At 35.8% G+C, this 18047-nt stretch overlaps 1 protein-coding gene across 2 annotated transcripts in view; it reads right to left on the bottom strand.

The window, feature by feature from the left end:
• The window catches only part of LOC143199457 (uncharacterized), a 231340-nt gene that overhangs the window by 5898 nt on the left and 207395 nt on the right, over window positions 1-18047 (bottom strand). For both annotated transcript variants that reach the window (XM_076409293.1, XM_076409294.1), the window contains exons 10-18: window positions 5460-5575; window positions 5023-5142; window positions 4822-4959; window positions 2180-3583; window positions 1314-1685; window positions 706-1257; window positions 513-641; window positions 190-454; window positions 10-133 (exon numbers count right to left, since the gene is read on the bottom strand). In XM_076409293.1, the coding sequence (XP_076265408.1) occupies window positions 10-133; window positions 190-454; window positions 513-641; window positions 706-1257; window positions 1314-1685; window positions 2180-3583; window positions 4822-4959; window positions 5023-5142; window positions 5460-5575 (3220 nt within the window). The remainder of the gene's footprint in view (window positions 1-9; window positions 134-189; window positions 455-512; window positions 642-705; window positions 1258-1313; window positions 1686-2179; window positions 3584-4821; window positions 4960-5022; window positions 5143-5459; window positions 5576-18047) is intronic.

Genomic DNA, 18047 nt, shown 5'->3' with positions numbered 1-18047 from the left:
ATTACTTACCCGGTTTTAGGAGGAACCTTGGGTGCGGTAGCGCCTTTTGGAGACGCTAAAGGTTTGGTCGTGGTTTTTGTCGCTGTTCCAACCCTCGATGCGGTTGTGGATGACTTACTAGGTGCTACTTTGCCTACACGAAATTCGAGAAAAACATTATTTTTAACATGATTTTTTCATTTTACATACCAATTGGTTTTTTAGCTGGAGAAGCAGCAGGTTTCTTTTCTTCTTTCTTAGCTTCTTCCTTCGGAACTTCAACAGGGACCACTGGCTTAATAGGTAAAGGTAAGACAGCCGGGATTTCCTTGGGTGTTTCTTCAGAAACTACCACCGTTGGTTCTGGTGATTTTACGGTTATTTCTGGCATTGGTTTTAGTTCTGCTACTTCTTGTGCCGGTTCTGTAACGTCTTGTATAGGTTCAGGTTTTGTTTCCTCAACAGGCGTCTCAACCTGAAACAATTAGTATGTTTATATAGTGTGAGATCACTAATGGCAGTAGGTTACTTACCAGAGGCGCTGTAGGAACATCATCTAACAATTTACTCTCCTCTGACGGTGTGATAACAGTCTGTTCTGCGAATTCAGGTTGGATGTTTTCAGTCTTAATCGAAATTTGTTCGGTAACTTCTCCAATCAGCTATAAATGACAATATTTCGTGAAAATGGCGTGTAAAGCGACACGAAGAACACCATTAACTTACATTATCAATTCCATTAGACAAAGAAGTTGGTGGTATCGGTGTCGATTCCAGAGCAACAAATTGCTGAGTTTGAATCAACTCCGGTTCTTGAACAGGTTCTGGCTTTTCAACGCTAACGGGTTCAAGAACGGCCTCTGGCTCTTTCGAAAGTTCCACTTCACTAATAACCTCGGATTCCTTGGGAATTTCTGATTCACTAGAAATCTCGGTTTTTTCGAGAATTGGTTCCTCCGCAACGGCTGCTTTTAGATCGATTTCGGGCTCTTTGGGAGCTTCTGATTCACAAACCAACTCCGGTCCAGAAGCAGCCAGAGGTTCGATGACCGGCTTCGAGCATACTTCAATGTCTTGTGGTTCGATGATTAGTTCTGGTTCTTTGGCGGTTTCTTGCTCAGTACAAACTTCTGACTGTTGAAGGATTTCAGCTTCATTAACAACATCCGGTTTGGTGGACAACTCTGGAGCGATATTGAGTTCGATCTCCTCTACAGCTTGAGGTTGTGAAGAAACAAATGGGCAACTGATTCCAGAAGAAGACTCTTCAATGGTTTCCTTGAAATAATGTTATTGTAGTAAGACGATACAAGTTTAATCAGAGCCGTGCTTACTTTGGGTTCAGAAACGGAAATTTCTGATGGAATTTGCTCGACGGGCAGAGGAGATTCAGCAGGACTGACACGTTCTTTTTCCATGACATCGGGCTCCGGGCTTTTCACAGGCGACAGCTGTTCAGTAGGAGAAGAGATATCGTCTTTAACAGATGAAGTGATATCTTCCTCTGGTTTCTGTTCCTGTAAGTCGGCCAGCTCGGATTGGAGCAGCTCGCAAGCCGGATCAGTGGAATATTCACAAGCCGGCGTAGGGGACACTCTTAACTCGGAACTCTTAACTTCTAGATTAATTTGTTCGACTTCACTCTTAGGGTTAAACTCAGTCTCAAAAGTATCACTTGTAATTTCTTTACTGCAGACGTTCAGTTCCTGTAACGACCAAATTGATTTAAAAAGTAATTTCGCTTTCTTCCCAGTTTTTCAAAATAAATTTACTCGTGTGGTATTTTTAATCAATAATTTACGTGCCGTTTTGATCGACAACTTTTTGCTGCATCTTTGGCGAAACCACAAAACATTTGACAAGATGTACGACTTTGACTATTAGGAAAAATCGAAATTAAAGATATAAACGCTTTTTTAGTTGTATTTTCTCATGATAGGTACTACAGTTTGTTCTGATAGTTCTTGTTCAACGCCTTCAGATATTGGTCCAGTATTAAATATAAAAAAAACCTTTAAATTATAATATATAAATGTACTACACGAGTTAAAGGAAATAAAAAACAATGTGTTGTACAACCGTGAATTATTGGACCAACAAGAGTACATCGCTAATTATACACTAAAAAATATAATACATTTTTTGACATATAACATATCAAAAGTATTTTGATATCAAACTGAATTTTATTAAAACTTACATCAAAGCTCTCTGTCGGTGACCTGGCTCTATATTCGCAAACTGGATTTTCTGACTCCTGTTGTTCCGCTATAAGAATGTCCTGGCAGATCGGTTCGACCAGCTTTTCCAAAACGCTTGCTTCTTTATCTTCAGCAACTGGCGACTGTGCGAAATGATCATCGCTGATCGGCTCTACAGACTTTTCCAGATGGATTTGTTCTTTATCCAAGGTAATGTCACAGTGCTGGGGGTCGTCGCTAATTTGTTCTAAGACCTCCAAATCGCTTTGTTCATCACCAGAAACTGGAGCGCGTGCAATGTCCTCGGTGACCGGTTCTTTACTTGCGGGACTTGGAATTTGTATGATGTCTTCATCAAGTAGTTCTTTATCTGATGAATCAATTGGATGTTTAATATCCTCGCTAATCAGTTCATCAGATTTCTCTACTTTGCAGAGCTCATCAGTTATGTCTACATTGCTGGGCTCGTCAGGTCTTTTTGTACCGCTGGGTTCATAGGCATTTTCTACACTAATTGGCTCTTCGGTTTTTTCTACAATGCTTGGTTCTACATCTGAAGGAATTGGAGAGTGTATAATGTCCACACTGATCAGCTTATCATCAGAACGAATTTGATGTTCGATATTTGTTGTTACCTCCGGTAGAGGTGATTTAGATTCGGACTCTTCCTTAACTTCATCTTCGAATTCTTGTTGGGAAACGTCAGAAACTGGAGACTTGGACACAAGAACGTACACGTCATCAGTACATAGCTCTGGTGATTTGGATTTTAAAAATTCGTTTGTAAGATTGCCGGTTTCTATCAGCTCTACTTGTTCATCGGGAAGGGCTTGCTCCTTGGTTATTTTTTCAGACGTAATATAGTCCTCGAGCAAACGCGGTTCCGGTGACTTGGATAAGTCCAGTTCCTGGTCTGGTTCCAGCGGAGAAGCCAGTTCCTTCTCGTCGTCCTGTGACAGTTTATCCAGATCGGTAATTTGAACGGCAGCCTGGTCGTTATCTAGAGGAGTAGGCTCGTGTGGCTTGTCGTCTTCTTTTTGGAGGAACTCCTCTAGATCGTCTGGAAGCTGGTGGACACTATTAAGATCCTCCTCGAATGGATTCGACTCGCCTTTCTCGGCGTAGAAAGACATCGACATCGGATCCCCAGACTCCTTGTTCGCGTTATACTCGGATTCGTTCAGGGTCTGTTCGACGTCGTCGTCGCCATAATTGGCTTTTGTGGAAAACGCTTCGGACTGATCTAACGGCTTGGGTGTGAAGGGCGCGGCATTGGGCCCGAAATGGAACTCTTCCGCGGGAGGCAGTTTGGCCGGAGTGCTTCCCGGGTGGAACTCGGGAATCTCGTCTATACTCTTGCCGTTTAACATGTTCTCTTTCAGGTCATCGGTGAGGCTTTTATCCTGGAATATTGAAAAACATATGTCAAAATCGACGGGCAGTGAAAGAGGGCGAACGTCATCGTCACCACAGAGAAATAGAGATTAAATTTTATAGGAAATTTTGTTTGTGTATCGCGACGTCCAACATCTAGATGTCGCTACTTTTAACAACTTATTACTTGTTTAATTACTATGCTAAGAGCCGAGACGGGATTTGATTGGTTCACTTAGTTTCTATGACGCGTTGTTTATTTGTTTTAGGCGACATTTTCAGTATGGAACAGTGCGTTTTTTAATCACTTTTAAAGATTACGCTATTACTTCATTAGCAATTTCATAACTAAAATGTATTCTCGATCTAGTGTCTGTATGTTTGTATGTTGTTGTTCAAAGTTTATTCACATTAATAATAATTCAAATATTTGTTTTTTAATTTTAGGAATTAATCCCCTTCCGAAGGAAGCTCTGAAAACTGCGATACACTCCTAAATGCAAACCTTTTAAGAGAGTATTACCGAAGTTCAATACACAAAGAATTTTGGTGCAAAGCGATAACTTAAATAATGCAAAATTTTATTGTCAAAGTGCCATTGATTGAAAATTTAATAACTACCTTGAGAAATGAATTGTTGAATTGATGAATTTGAATTATTCAAATAAATATATTGACTGAAGGCTAATTAACCAAGATAGTTTGGAATTTTTTTATTGGATCTATTAGTGCTCATGGATTCAAGAATACACATCCTTCAGCAAGTATGTTTGAGAATTCATTCAAAGTGCTCATCATAAGTTTTTTATCATCTCATTCAGCTTTAAGAAATTATGAAGAGGATGGACATGAGGGAGCTTTAGATAATTTACATTCCCTACTAACGAGGGATGTATTACCAGGAGTTGAGAAATTGCAAATTGACTCTATACCTTTAATTTCAAATGCTCCTCTACAAACAAGTTTTAGGTTGTACCATAACATATTGTATCTCGGGTTATTTAGTAAAACTTTTGAAGAAATTGATTGTAATTTTTGTTTACAATCAATTATGAATAACTAAGCAGATCCACAAGTTAAGTTACTTATAGTGTAAGTAGGTCTTTATCATGTCGATAATCATTGGACTTTATTTAATACATTCATTTCGGAAATTAAATTGTTGTTTAAATTTCATATATTGGTCATAACCCCATCTGGATATTGGACGAAACTTTTCTCCAAAAACTCCTATTGAGTTTTCTCTCAATTACTCTATGATCCTTACCAGATCATCGTCGTTGTCTTCAACACCATTACTATAACCCACCTCACTGGGTCTGGATTTGATCTCTTTCTCGAAATCTCTTTGGTTTGGCACATTTATATCCACAGCAAGTGGTCTTCTGGGGGATTGTGATAGAACCTGACGAGAACCAAAAACAAACATGTAAGCAAGCGACTGACGAACATTACTAGTTATATTTACCTCTTCGTTGATGAGCGACCTACATGTTGGAGATGGAACGCTGCGTGTTGGCGATATGGGAACGAATTCTGCAGCGTTAGGATTCAGTTGTGACATTGTGTCCTCTGGAGTCTCGACAACCTAAAAGGAAAAAAATACAACATTGGATTGTACGATAGCATTCACTAGATGAAATAAAACCACTAATTTCTGATAAACCCTACAGTATTAGATATTGATTTCAAAACAAATCCCATTCAGACGTATTTATCAATGATTTTTGATTCATTGGTATAAAGTTTTTCGCCTAAATAATGCAGTATTATCAAATGAGCAACTTGATATTTTTAATCGTTGTTTTTTTAGTAACGTTCATTCAACGGATTTAATCACTGAGAGCTGTACGCAGAAGTGGGGATTGTGGATTCAAGGTTCGCGTAAGGAACACAGACACCTACCGTTTCTGGTTGTGAAGACGGAGTCTCTTCTTTGGTTTGGTCGCCTTTGATGTAGTTCCACTCGTCCTCTGAATCACTGTCTGCGGGATTCTCTTCTACGCCACTAACATCATGAACTGTAACAAATCAGACCATACATCAACACCACGAAATATTCGACCGATAAGTTATTGCGATGACAATGTACGCGCGACTGAAAGAACAGAATCGATACGGTCGTGATTCATAAAGGTGGCCTTGAATGTCCCAAATATTTGTTTGTACAAAAAAGAACTGTTATTTCAGGGAATCGTGTATATATAAATAATAATTACCCGATTTTAATTAATTCATATTCCGCTCGATCTAATACGTCCACCTTTGAATGCCAAACAGACGACAAAACGCAAGTTACTGGACCTTTCTGTCGCGATTTGAACCGAACCGATTTAATATCGGACACTTTAGGTTAAGTTCTTGCGATTTCCTGCTTTTACCAGAGAGCAGGCGTGTATTAGGAATAAATTGTTATCAGTGACATCTATCGGTCGCTATTTTAATGTTTTTATGAGAGATTGGGATCTGCACTGCTGGAATTAATAATGTTCATTTGTTTATGAGTGATGTTTGACGTTATGTATTATTTAGTAAAAAAAAGACATTTTGTTATTCATTATAACAAATTTCGCTGTTTAAGTTTATCAAATACTTATGTAAGTTAGTTTATACGATTTATAAAACAATTATTCTGATGTCAATGATGAAGAACGCTTGAAACAAGCAAGAAATACATAGAATTGTATAAAATATTTTATATAATAAAACAGTTGAGAAACATTACATGGATTGCTTGATTAAAAACTGATATACTATTTAACTAGTGCCAATATTTCATATAAAAAACGCCTGTTTAAGTGAAAAATGATGTGTTTGATACCGTATTAACACAAAATTAACTCAAGACAAGGCGAGAACTATCTAACATCCCGACGAATAGTCAGACGGAGCCCTATCTTCTAGTAAATCTATAAGTCGCAAGCATTCCTGTCTTCATTATTTTTAGTTTGGATTTCCCTGCTAGTCGAGCAGCAGCTAGTCTTTTATATTAATAGGCATCTAAAGATCCCTTGTCACAAAATTATCACCGACCCCGAAATAGACCACGAAAAGAGGAGCCGGGCTCACGACACGTCCGATGGACCTTCTTCATGTCTCTTGGAATTACATGGCGTTTTAAAATTACCGGTCGGTATGTCTGAGACTTGTTTATATTTAGCATCAGCGCTAACGTTACAAGCGGGGACAAAAAGGAAGAAAGCGACAAAAATTTAATTCCGACGTTTTCATAAAAAATACGGATGATGATTCGATTTTATGTTCTTCTATGGATGACTCGATAATGTTTATATTCCAAAAAAAAAACTCACGGTATTTAATTGAAGTCAACCAACGTACTAGGAGAGGAATTTTGATCAAACGCATCCGAAATCAGTGACGCTGACCATATTCAACTAGAGAACTGCGGACGTTATTACAAGATTTTTTCCTAGGTTACGTTCACTAGTTGACCATTCGACGAGGGCGTTTGTTGGGGGGCGTATAATACGCCCAAGCCGAAAGAAAAACAGAAAAACGTAGTATCGTAACATGGTAAGGCGATATTAATTAGAAAAAAAAACAATAAAGCTCGAAACATGGCAAAGCGGACCAGATAATTGTTATAATGCCGAAAACATTTATTTGACCGTATATTAACGTGGCCAGAGAACAATGGAGAAAACGGCGTCGATTTCTCTATTGAAATATTCAACGTCTCTGTAAAAATATCCGATTCTGAGATTGGAACGTTTTTTCAAACATTCCATTAAGTGAGAAATTGTAAAAAAACAAATCGCTTTAACAAGGACCACTCGGTGAACTACCAATCAAGTAGCGGCGCTACCTTTCTGAAACGATGTTTTTTTCTTTTTATTTTGTTGTAGAGGAATCGATCCGACGGCTTGGCAACAGCCCACCGGTCCATTGCAGGATTGAAGTAGGTTTTCCGACGAAAATCTCTAAATATGATCCATCTTCCTAATGTCAATTACCGATAATAATATAACATCTTTATTTATTTCACGTGTTATTTCGATACTGTACCTGATGTTTGACACTGACAGATGATGCTGTCAAAACTCCCCCGAAAACATATTGAAAATCTCCAAAAATGGTAAACAAACTACAAAACATAGAATGGAAACTTAATTGGGCATACTCGTAATCAGGTTTTGTGCGTCTGAATTACTAAAGGGTCGGTAAAATATGAGAGGTTTTTTTTTTTCTTTCGATTTGAAATTTTGTGACAACTTTGTGAAAGGTTATGTTTGGTCTTTATTTTTATGTATTATATTAAGCAAAATGTGTTATCATGAAATTATTTTTTAACAGTTCAAGTAAATATTATTTGTTTAATTACAAAATCATAAGAGTGTTGTTTTTCAGGATGTGAAGGTTCAAATTGAATTATTATTTTAAGGATTTTGCTGTAGCGCAGAAACGGATTTTAATTGTAAATAATAATAATGGTGAGAGATTTCCTTAAGAGAGAGGTTTATTATTTATATTTCAGAGTGAATAGATGATTATGGACCCAAATATGGAATATTATTGCTTAATCAAAGCACAATTCCTAATTGTAATTTTAATGGTAAACAAGATCTACATCAAAAACTAAATTAAAATATATGATATGTGTATGTTCACAGATCATTTCCCATACCTTATCGAAAAAGAAAATATGGTTACAAGTTACATATTGGAATCAGCAGTTGCTCAGTTCTCATTAAAATCTTCGAAAAGAATTAGAAGTACAAATATAATTCTTTTTCAAATGAAGTAAATTGAGAGGTTCAAAAACTGCGAATGATTACACATATTACTCTGCAAATGCTTTCAAAACAGACTAATCTGTGCTTTCAACTTCATGCAGGTAAGAACGAGACACTTCTAAAAAGACTAAAAACTAACTGTATATATGGTAATATTGCAAGCAAGAATTGTTATATATTTTTATGATTCTGCTATTATATTATCAAAATGTTACTCAACAGTACTAGGGACCTACTTTAACTCATTTGTTTGTGAAGCTATCTCTCTAGATTGATATTTGTGTATCTAAATCTTTTCGAATGATTATCTAAATGATTATTTGTGTACAAGATCCTAAGGAAAGACAATGTAGAAAGAAAAATAAATTGGATTGCCAAGGGCAAAAATGAAAAAATTTGCAAGGATTTTGCAATAAGGATAATGTTCGATTAAGTACCTATAAGAAAGCTATAAAAAGAAAAAGGAGGTTTTGTCAATAAATTTGTAACATGTAAATACTACATTCAGTAAATTCAAATATTGTGCTTTTAAGTATATTTAGGACAAATAAGTTTTTAATTTATAGTTTTTTATTTTATAATACTTAATGCAATAACAACATACAATTAGATAACAAGCTATTAGTTGACAGATTGTATAATGTTTTTCATGTGTATAAAAATGTTAACTAGTATTTAAATAACATATTTTATTAAATTTCTATTCTGTTTCATTTTCCCCATTAGAAGATAAACCAGCTTGGAGCGCGCTCTGATGGTTTAGACGAATAAAACTTGGTTACAACTTTAAACAGGGAAGACCACATTCTAAGTATGTCTATTCTACATGAGACACACTTTTCTAACCAGAAAAAACGGCGACTGTTCGGAATTGTGGGATTGGTGTTATTAAAAAATGAACGATATGATTCTTGTAACCGTTATTTAAAATTGGATTAACTTCAGTTTCAACATATGATGCGTGGTGCCACACCAGCCATGAAATAATGGACTTTTGGTGTATGTTATTACTTCAAACAATTGCTGCACTGGATAAATTTATTTAGCTATTAATGAAATAAATACCCGATGATAAATAAGTCGATGTTAATTAATAAACGTTACTTTCTTCTATGATATATCTCAACGAATTGCAGTTTTATATTTATTTGCGTCGCTTAACATTAGCCAGAAATAAGTGACCAATATAGACCCGATGTTACCAGACAATCCAGAACGTTATCACCATCATATCTGGAGTAATACATCCTGAAACAATATCTTTACCCTCACAGTCCCCGACCTAGGCCATCGCGAACGTTTTGCAGCAGCTGATAACGCAACCCGCCCAGGGGTGTGCAAACAGGTGGATCGTTATCGGGATGACGGGCACGTCCCGGCCTGGATCACGCACCTCCCTGCCGGTCTGGACGACGCGAGCTGTCGCCGAAGTAACAAATTTTTACGGTAAATGAAAGGAAAGAGGACGAAAAGCCTTTTTGTTGAATATTTGGGCAAAAGGTATGGGAGAAATTGATGTAAGGATATATCGAATATCGAGTTAAGTGGTAAAACGTCTAGGAAAAGAAACTGGTCGCTTTAGATGATATCATTAGAAATGTTACAAGGCATTCGTTATTTTATAATCATTGTCTCAGACTGAGGGATACTTATTTTCGACTGTTTTAGAAAAATACTTGTCTGTGGTTAAAAAAGAAAAAAAATTACCAACCATTTTTCACAGCGGTGTATCTATTAGTTTATAGTACCGAACTAGACATCACAAAAATAACCATGAATGCAGCGAGCGCTTTCCTCGCATTTTTTTCCCGTCTTTTTGGCATAGATCCAGCTTTTTCCTGTTTTCATTTCGTTCGCCGTTATCGATTCATTTCTACACCCTAAAATTTTGTTTACAAAAATAAATACAGTTACCCTAATTGACGATAAACTACTCTAAAGTAGATAGAAATGTTAACAAAAAAGAGATCTCAAACAAACGACGATCGCAGATAAGACACGGGAGATTCGTTCAGCTGTTTCCGGACTACCACCGTAACTCAAACGTTTTGACAGTTGACGTAGCTGCGAATGGCGTCGTTTTGATCTCCCCCCGACGCTTTTTTATCTCTTTATATGGCGAAACAATTAATAACAAACGAGGAACGACAGCAACACAAAGCCTTCTACGAACTGGATATCGCAAACCGCGACGGACACAGTGGTAAATAGCCGTTTCTCTTTATCTCGATTCGGATAAAACGTAAATAGCGTGCGAGAGCCGGTCACCCGGTGTGCGAATGCTACCGAAAACTATAATCTACGTTCGAAATAAAAAAAAAACAGTCTCAACGTCGAGAAGAATGCCGGTACAGTGTCACTTTTTTGAAACCTAACGAGTACGCCGGCTTTTTGTTTACTTAAAGGTATAAATCGGTACCTCCTAAAGTGAAGTCCTAACACACAACTTCGTTCAAGAAAAATTTACAAATAACTCTCTCCGATGTTGCCATAACTCGTAAGCAGTTACAAACTATAAAACAATACATTTTTTAATGGCAACACCCTATTTTTTACCGCAATATTACTATCCCCAAACTGTAGGAAAAATACTTAGTCACATACCACACGCCGAACAACAGAAGGAATCCACAATCAGACGCAGCTAAAAGAAGCCGATACAGTACTAGTAGGCTTTGGAAATAAAACACAAATTGTGTCGTTTCAAATCGGCTTATTGTGCTGCTGTCATTGCGAATCTGTTTGGACGGACAACTCACCTGGTACGCCAAGGAGTAGATAAGTGTATAGTTGTACGATATAAGGTTAAAAATAAACGATTATTTTGACACTAAAAAACGGGGAATTTACAACGTACGACACGGAATAGAAGCCGGTTGGAGACTGAAGGCGGACGGGATGGGTGGTTCGACGAGCGCGCAGGCGCCGACGCTTGCATTATGCCGACCTACGAGGCCGCGTGCCAGGCCGGAGAAAAAGAAAATACCTTTCCAAATTTCTATTTTTAACGCCGATAAACCATTTCGATTTTTCGATTGTACCCTTATTGCTCATATGAGCTAGAATTAGTTGAAAATAATGGTTTAAACGAATATTTAGTTGTTTGGTTAGCGAATCAGCGTATATCTTATATATTTAAAACTCATTATGACATATATTTACATTATAAAACAATACCTTTAGCGCTATAAAAGGGGATTATATTTAATATGGTCCCGTGACAAGTATTAATTTTGCGTGGCTTGATGATAACTGCATAATTTAATTATCATATGACGCCATACAATATGACAATTTTGAGACATTTAAGATTATTTGTTTTATATTCCAAGTATACATTATCAACAGTAACAACACTAGCGTGTTTTCATCATAAAAGACATTTTTACTCTTGCATATCGTCGGAAAATATTGAATAATTATCAAAGACAAATGATTTATCAGCTTTATGAAATTTCTTAACTCTATCTATCTAATAATGACGCAGTTAACTTTGTCTTCTTTTCCAAATAACTTCCGTTAATTAACTCAAGGAATTATGTTACTTCCTTGAATAAAATACCAGTAATTTTAAATATACTTACAAGTGCATTTGCAATAACGATATAAAAACAAACCAACAGATGAACTACCCTATATATTTGACATTCAATATTTAATTTCAGCCCCGCATCCATACCAAATCGCATAATTTTTTAACTACACCCGCTAGATAAAAAGTTGACACATTATTTCTTGCGACCTCTATATAAACGAACTTAATGCTTTCGAGTAAAGCTGGAATATTCACCATAGTGTAATCTGGACGAAGTGATGAGTAAAAAGTAAACATGAACTATGGATACTGTCAGAACCACAATCGGCAATGTTCCGGAAAATTGGGTTGAAAGTACTACCAAGCCGTTCCCAGCAATCATTTAACCAAAATAGATATTCATAAATAAAGTTCTAGTAAATTAAGTAAGGCACCAAAAATTCGATCTACCAAAATTTAAATATACACAACATAAAAATAACTAAACAAATGACCTACCCTATATACTTTCGACTTTTAACAGTCAATGTCAGCTACCCATAGATACTAAACCACATAATTCCTGACTACTACAGTTTCTGGCTAAAACATTAACGTTTGCGACCTCTAAATATCCGAACTCGAAGATTTCGAATGAAGCTAGAATTTTCACTATATCTCTACTATGTCTAGGGACGAAGAACAGACTAAAATCAGGTAGGTTAATCGATATAGCGTTTGATCGTTAGAGGATGATTGGGTATCGCAAAGAAGTGCAGTTTAAAACGCGAAAAACAACAACAAAGCGAATCTGTTCGAGAGATTCTATCGCCGTTTTCCATTGTTCTTTTTATAGATATCTACATGATGCACCAGTAGTTGTTTAGTGTTTATGGATGCATTGACACTTTTTATACAATAATGCAGAGTTTTTTAATTAAATATGTCCTTACTGGAATATTCTAAGTATCTAAGTATGAATCCAGTCACACCAACAGCTGTTTTGCATCGACTATATGTTCCTTCCTAAGATATTCAATAGACTATCATAGTAGTACCTAAAAAACATATTAAAAAACGTTGAGCTTGAAGACTTAGAGTGCGTGCAAAATAAATAATATAATTTTATAAAAATTAATGAAAGGGAATTGCGCAATAATTTTATTCTTAGCTAATTCAATTGTAATTGTCTAAAAAGTAGGTGGCATTATGTACTTGGAGTAAATACACTTGTCTGTCTCATGATCGCTAAGTTTATTAGTTCACTGAATATGTTTACCTAGAGCCTGCAAAATTTATTATTGAGTGATTTCTTTTCTTTTGATTTTCTTGTGATATTGATTTATTGAGATTGCATCAACCGTACAGTCCTGATCTGAGATTATTTGGATTTATTCAAAATTAAAAAAATATATAACAAATATTCATGTTATAGTATATATATTTATAATAACGAGTTGGAGAAAAAGTTATTTCGGTTTTTCTCATATTTTTCAAAACGAAATTATCCATATAAATTGCGAACACCAACTGATTATATATACGTCGTTTTGATGCATCCACCTTTGCCACTGTGAAACGTCTATGATCTATGGTTGAAACATTGTGGCAAGTAATTTTCCAGCCATTTTTGAAGTTAGCTTAAGATACCATTAAGAAAATTTTGCAAAAAGCCGGGAAAATTGATAGTCACACGAAGCAAGGTCTGGATTATACGGTGGGTGTACCAAAACTTCTCGATTTCTCTGTTAATTCATGTGAATACAAATTATTTAAAACTGTTTTAAGGCCGATTTTCAAGGTTCGTCTTTAATATCGAAACTTCTAGAATGAGAACGTTGTAAGTTATTTTAACGGGATCTATGATGAAAAATCCTTGTACATTTATAATATAGAATATTTCTTAGATAAAAAATTGACATTAGAAACAACTATTTCCGAAAAGACGCAGTAAATTATCCGCCAGCTCTGAAGGTCGCAGCATTTGTTCTTGTCCTAAAATCAGTCTCAACAGTCGTCGAAAATGATGAATAATACGACGCGATTCCGTAATAGGCTGACGTAAAAGCAAATTTAACATATCTCAAGCTGGAGGCAAATTATTCGCGACCCTCTCACATAATCGGCAAAGCCCGCGATTCAGAGTATTTGTATCACCGATCCTTCTTATGACTCGAAAACAATTGATCTTCAAGGCGATTGATGTTTATTTTAAGACGATTTTTTTCATGAAGTACAAAAAAATGGCGTCGAGTTCGGACGTTTAGAGTGCGCAATTAATAAAAATTCGTTTACCGAACGTTTTTTTAGTGTTAACATATTATCCTATTATATGCGGAAATAGTTAGTATGTGTGGCCTTGGAATATTTTCTCTCACACTTTTATTCATTGTCATCTGTAGCATATGGTTTATGTAATCATCATGTAGTAAAATATAGCGAAAAGTTAGTATATTTAAGTTTTTTTTGTATAAACCCTGGCTATAACAAAAATACATCGTTATTGTATGATACAGTAGCACAATAAAACATCCATGGTCTTTTTTTAAGATATCCAAATTGCTGAAAAAATGTTTCGAAAGTCGAAAAAGTTTTATCAGCGCTAGTTTTACAGATACAACTGGTATCATCGATCTATATTCTCATTTTATCAAACAAACAAAAGTTAACTTTGATACAAGGTAAGATTCGCAAGATTAAAACAATAATATTTCGTTACTGCTTTTCTGTATTTTATTTCCGATCTGCTGATAAACAAGTAGTTGTGTACCATTTAAGCACCATTCAAATGACAGAACGTTCTGAGAAGAAAGTTATGAAGAACGTTCATTTCATTGTTGTTATTTTTATTAGTTTCTCGAATTATTCTTCAACGTTGGCCATGCAATTTATTCTTGACCTGTGGGGAATAAAAAAAGTTAATTGGGGCCAAATCAGGACTGTAAGAAGGATGACCCATCAAAAACAATCATCCTTCGTTGCTACTTTTTCTGTATTTTATTTCTGATCTGCTGTTAAACAAGTAGTTGTGTACCATTTAAGCACCACTCAAATGACAGAACGTTCTGAAGTGAAAGTTATGAAGAACGTTCATTTCATTGTTGTTTTTTTTATTTGTTTCTCGAATTATTCTTCAACGTTGGCCATGCAATTTATTCTTGACATGTGGGGAATACAAAAAGTTAATTGGGGCCAAATCAGGACTGTAAGAAGGATGACCCATCAAAAACAATAATCCTTCGTTGCTGCTTTTTATGTATTTTATTTCTGATCTGCTGATAAACAGGTAGTTGTGTACTATTTAAGCACCACTAAAATGACAGAACCTTCTGAAGAAGGATGGTTATAAAGGGCATAGTTCCAATTGGAAACGTTAGATTGAGCCTAAGAATACTTAAAATTGCCAAGGTTCAAAATATTAATAATGACCCTCGTAGTATTTCTGTTTGTATATTTTGTTGTAAAATTACAAATTGCATCAAATTTTTTAAACATCTTAGAGGACTGTAAAAGTTATTGTACCTTAAAACTTGGGTTTTTAAATAATTAAATATATATTCAAGAACACTAGAACATTTTTAGATATTGTGGTAACAACCTCCCATGATAAAATCAGAAAGACTTAGTTTATAAAAAATGCCCAAGTTCTTTTTTTCAACATATCATATCATTTAAATCATATCCCAGTTAGACATTTTACAAGATTGTAAAAGATATTATTTTTAAAACATACTGACCTTTTGAATAATTAAATATACGTTCAAGAAAATTATACATTTTTACCAAGTACCACTTGTACAGTTTTGTTCCTTACGCCTTTCAACACAATTATGGGACTTCGTCAATGTTTATTCCAGTAAAACCAAAGTCCTACAAACACGCAGCTTGGAGTGAATTTGTTAGAATTTTTCTACGTTCCGATCATATAACATTCACAAACACAAAAAAACATTTAATGCAATGTCGTTTTATTTTTTGTGTAAACCAAGATGATCAGCTAGTACCCAAAGCTTTTTGGCTGATATTGCTTTAAGTTTGGGATATTTGGGGTTTTGCGGGTGACCCTGGGGTACGACTGGGATTGTTGTATTTCAGCTATCTACCGCAAATGATAACGGGGTAGGGTTTTAATCAACAGGTTATCTATATTATAAGGGATATCATCTATATTATAAGGTTCCAAGGAAGAACCGCGTACTGAGCATATCCGTGAAGCTTGTCACGAATGCGATACCTGACTCAAGATGGATGTTCCTAGTAAACTATGGGGTACTGAGTTACCTTTTTAGGATTGGTTAAAGTAGTGCATTTTCTCTGAGACATACTTGTACCACATCTGTGCTCCATAGAGGCAGACTGGCCGAACCAGCATATTATACAGGGGTTTTGGGAGTTTGCTTTTTCTGCAGATTCATTGAAATAGAATGCTATACACATCATTGCCTTTGCAAATGGCGTGCTGGAAGGGTTAGCGAAGTACGTGTTTCCCTCGGGTAAAACTGCGGTCGTCAGCACTTGCTGTGTCCGACTTCGGGAGACGAATGTCGGCCTCAATTTGAACTTGAAAACACACCAGTTTGGTTTTATTAACAAGCATTCAACAATTGACCAGGTCCAAAGAATAACAGATGTTAGTGAAAGAGCCTACGAAAGAAAAAAAAGTATGCTCAGTTATATTATATGTAGCCACAAGCCTTTGATAAGGTTTGGCATGAAGGCCTTGTTCATAAACTACAGAAAATGTTACCAAAACAACACACCGAACTATTAAAATCGTACATTACAACCAGAATGTTTAGAGTCAAAAATGTTTTCAAAAAGAAGAAGCTTATTCTACAATAAAAAAAGCTAAAGTAGGTGCACCACAAGGAAGTGTACTGAGACCAATGCTTTATCTACTCTACACTTGTGATATACCACAAATGGAGAATATTACGATGGCTACATTTGCTGATAATACTGCGATTATAGCTGTCGGAGAATATACTGAAGAAGTCTCACGAAAATTACAACAGTCAAGTGACAATATAAATAATTGGACACAAGCTTGGAAAATAAGAATTAATGAAAGTAAATCTGTACATGAGCAGTTCACCTATAAAAAAAACCGTACAAGCACCAATAACATTAAATAATACTATCATTCCATATAGCAACAACGCTAAATATATCTGGAAGGAACAAATAAAGAAGAAAAGAAAAGAACTGGAATTGAAATATAGGAAAATGTACTGGCTAATTGGAAGAAAATCACAATTATCAGTACATAATAAATTGCTATTATATAAGCAAATACTGAAACTTATATAGACATACGGAGTTCAATTATGGGGATGTTCTGCAAAGAGTAACATAAATAAAATACAAATTTTTCAGAACAAAGTCCTGAGAGGTATTGTGGGAGCACCCAAATACTATAGGACTGATTACCTACACCTTCAGATACCCACAGTCAGTCAAGAAATCAAGACAATTGCAAGGGGGCATGAGGAAAGACTCCATTCTCATGAGAATATTGAAGTATTGCAGTTTTTGGATACCACCAGAACAGGACACAGCCTCAAAAGAATCAAACCATCTGATCTAGTGTTGTGTAATGAGGTGCATATAATAAAAAAATACAGCAGTGACATGTATAAACATTATATCACTAGAGACTGACATAGGGCCGATGGGTCCTCCTAGTTATATACCTAGATTTAAGTTATCATAAAGACAAATTGTACGTTAGACGGAAACGACTAGTAACAATGTAATAATTAAATATTAAAAAAATCTTTGCTTGAAAGGACTCTAAAAAAGATCATTCGGTAAACCTTTTTTGGCTTTAAAAATTAGACCGTCGTACCAAACTTGATCGCCAAAGCCATCCAAAGCTTTGGAGGCGCCTAGAAAGACTGTCGTTATAAGAGCGCAGTGCTGCTACCACGCGCGTACTCGAAAACTAGAACCAATCTTGACACATGAATTACATATACCTTCAAGGAGATTAGAACATACTTAAAAGTTGCGGTAAGAACTCCCATGATAATATCACATCGGAATTAAAATTATTAGCAGGAGCCGCCACTGAACACAACCATATCCCAGCGAAAACCAGAGCAATATTTATTTCTAACCATCCAAAGCCGTGCATTTCTCTTTCCCGATAACCAGTTACGCCGTCAGAAATATTTTAAGACCATAGGAAAAGAGAAAAAGGTCCACAACAACGCCTAATGGTTA

This window comes from Rhynchophorus ferrugineus, unplaced genomic scaffold, assembly GCF_030347505.1.
Source record: "Rhynchophorus ferrugineus isolate W39M unplaced genomic scaffold, kcgeb_rfMv2 rfM7, whole genome shotgun sequence".
Lineage (NCBI taxonomy): Eukaryota > Metazoa > Arthropoda > Insecta > Coleoptera > Curculionidae > Rhynchophorus > Rhynchophorus ferrugineus.
The sequence above is the reverse complement of the archived record's forward strand: the minus strand, read 5'-3'. Positions and strand labels throughout refer to the sequence as shown.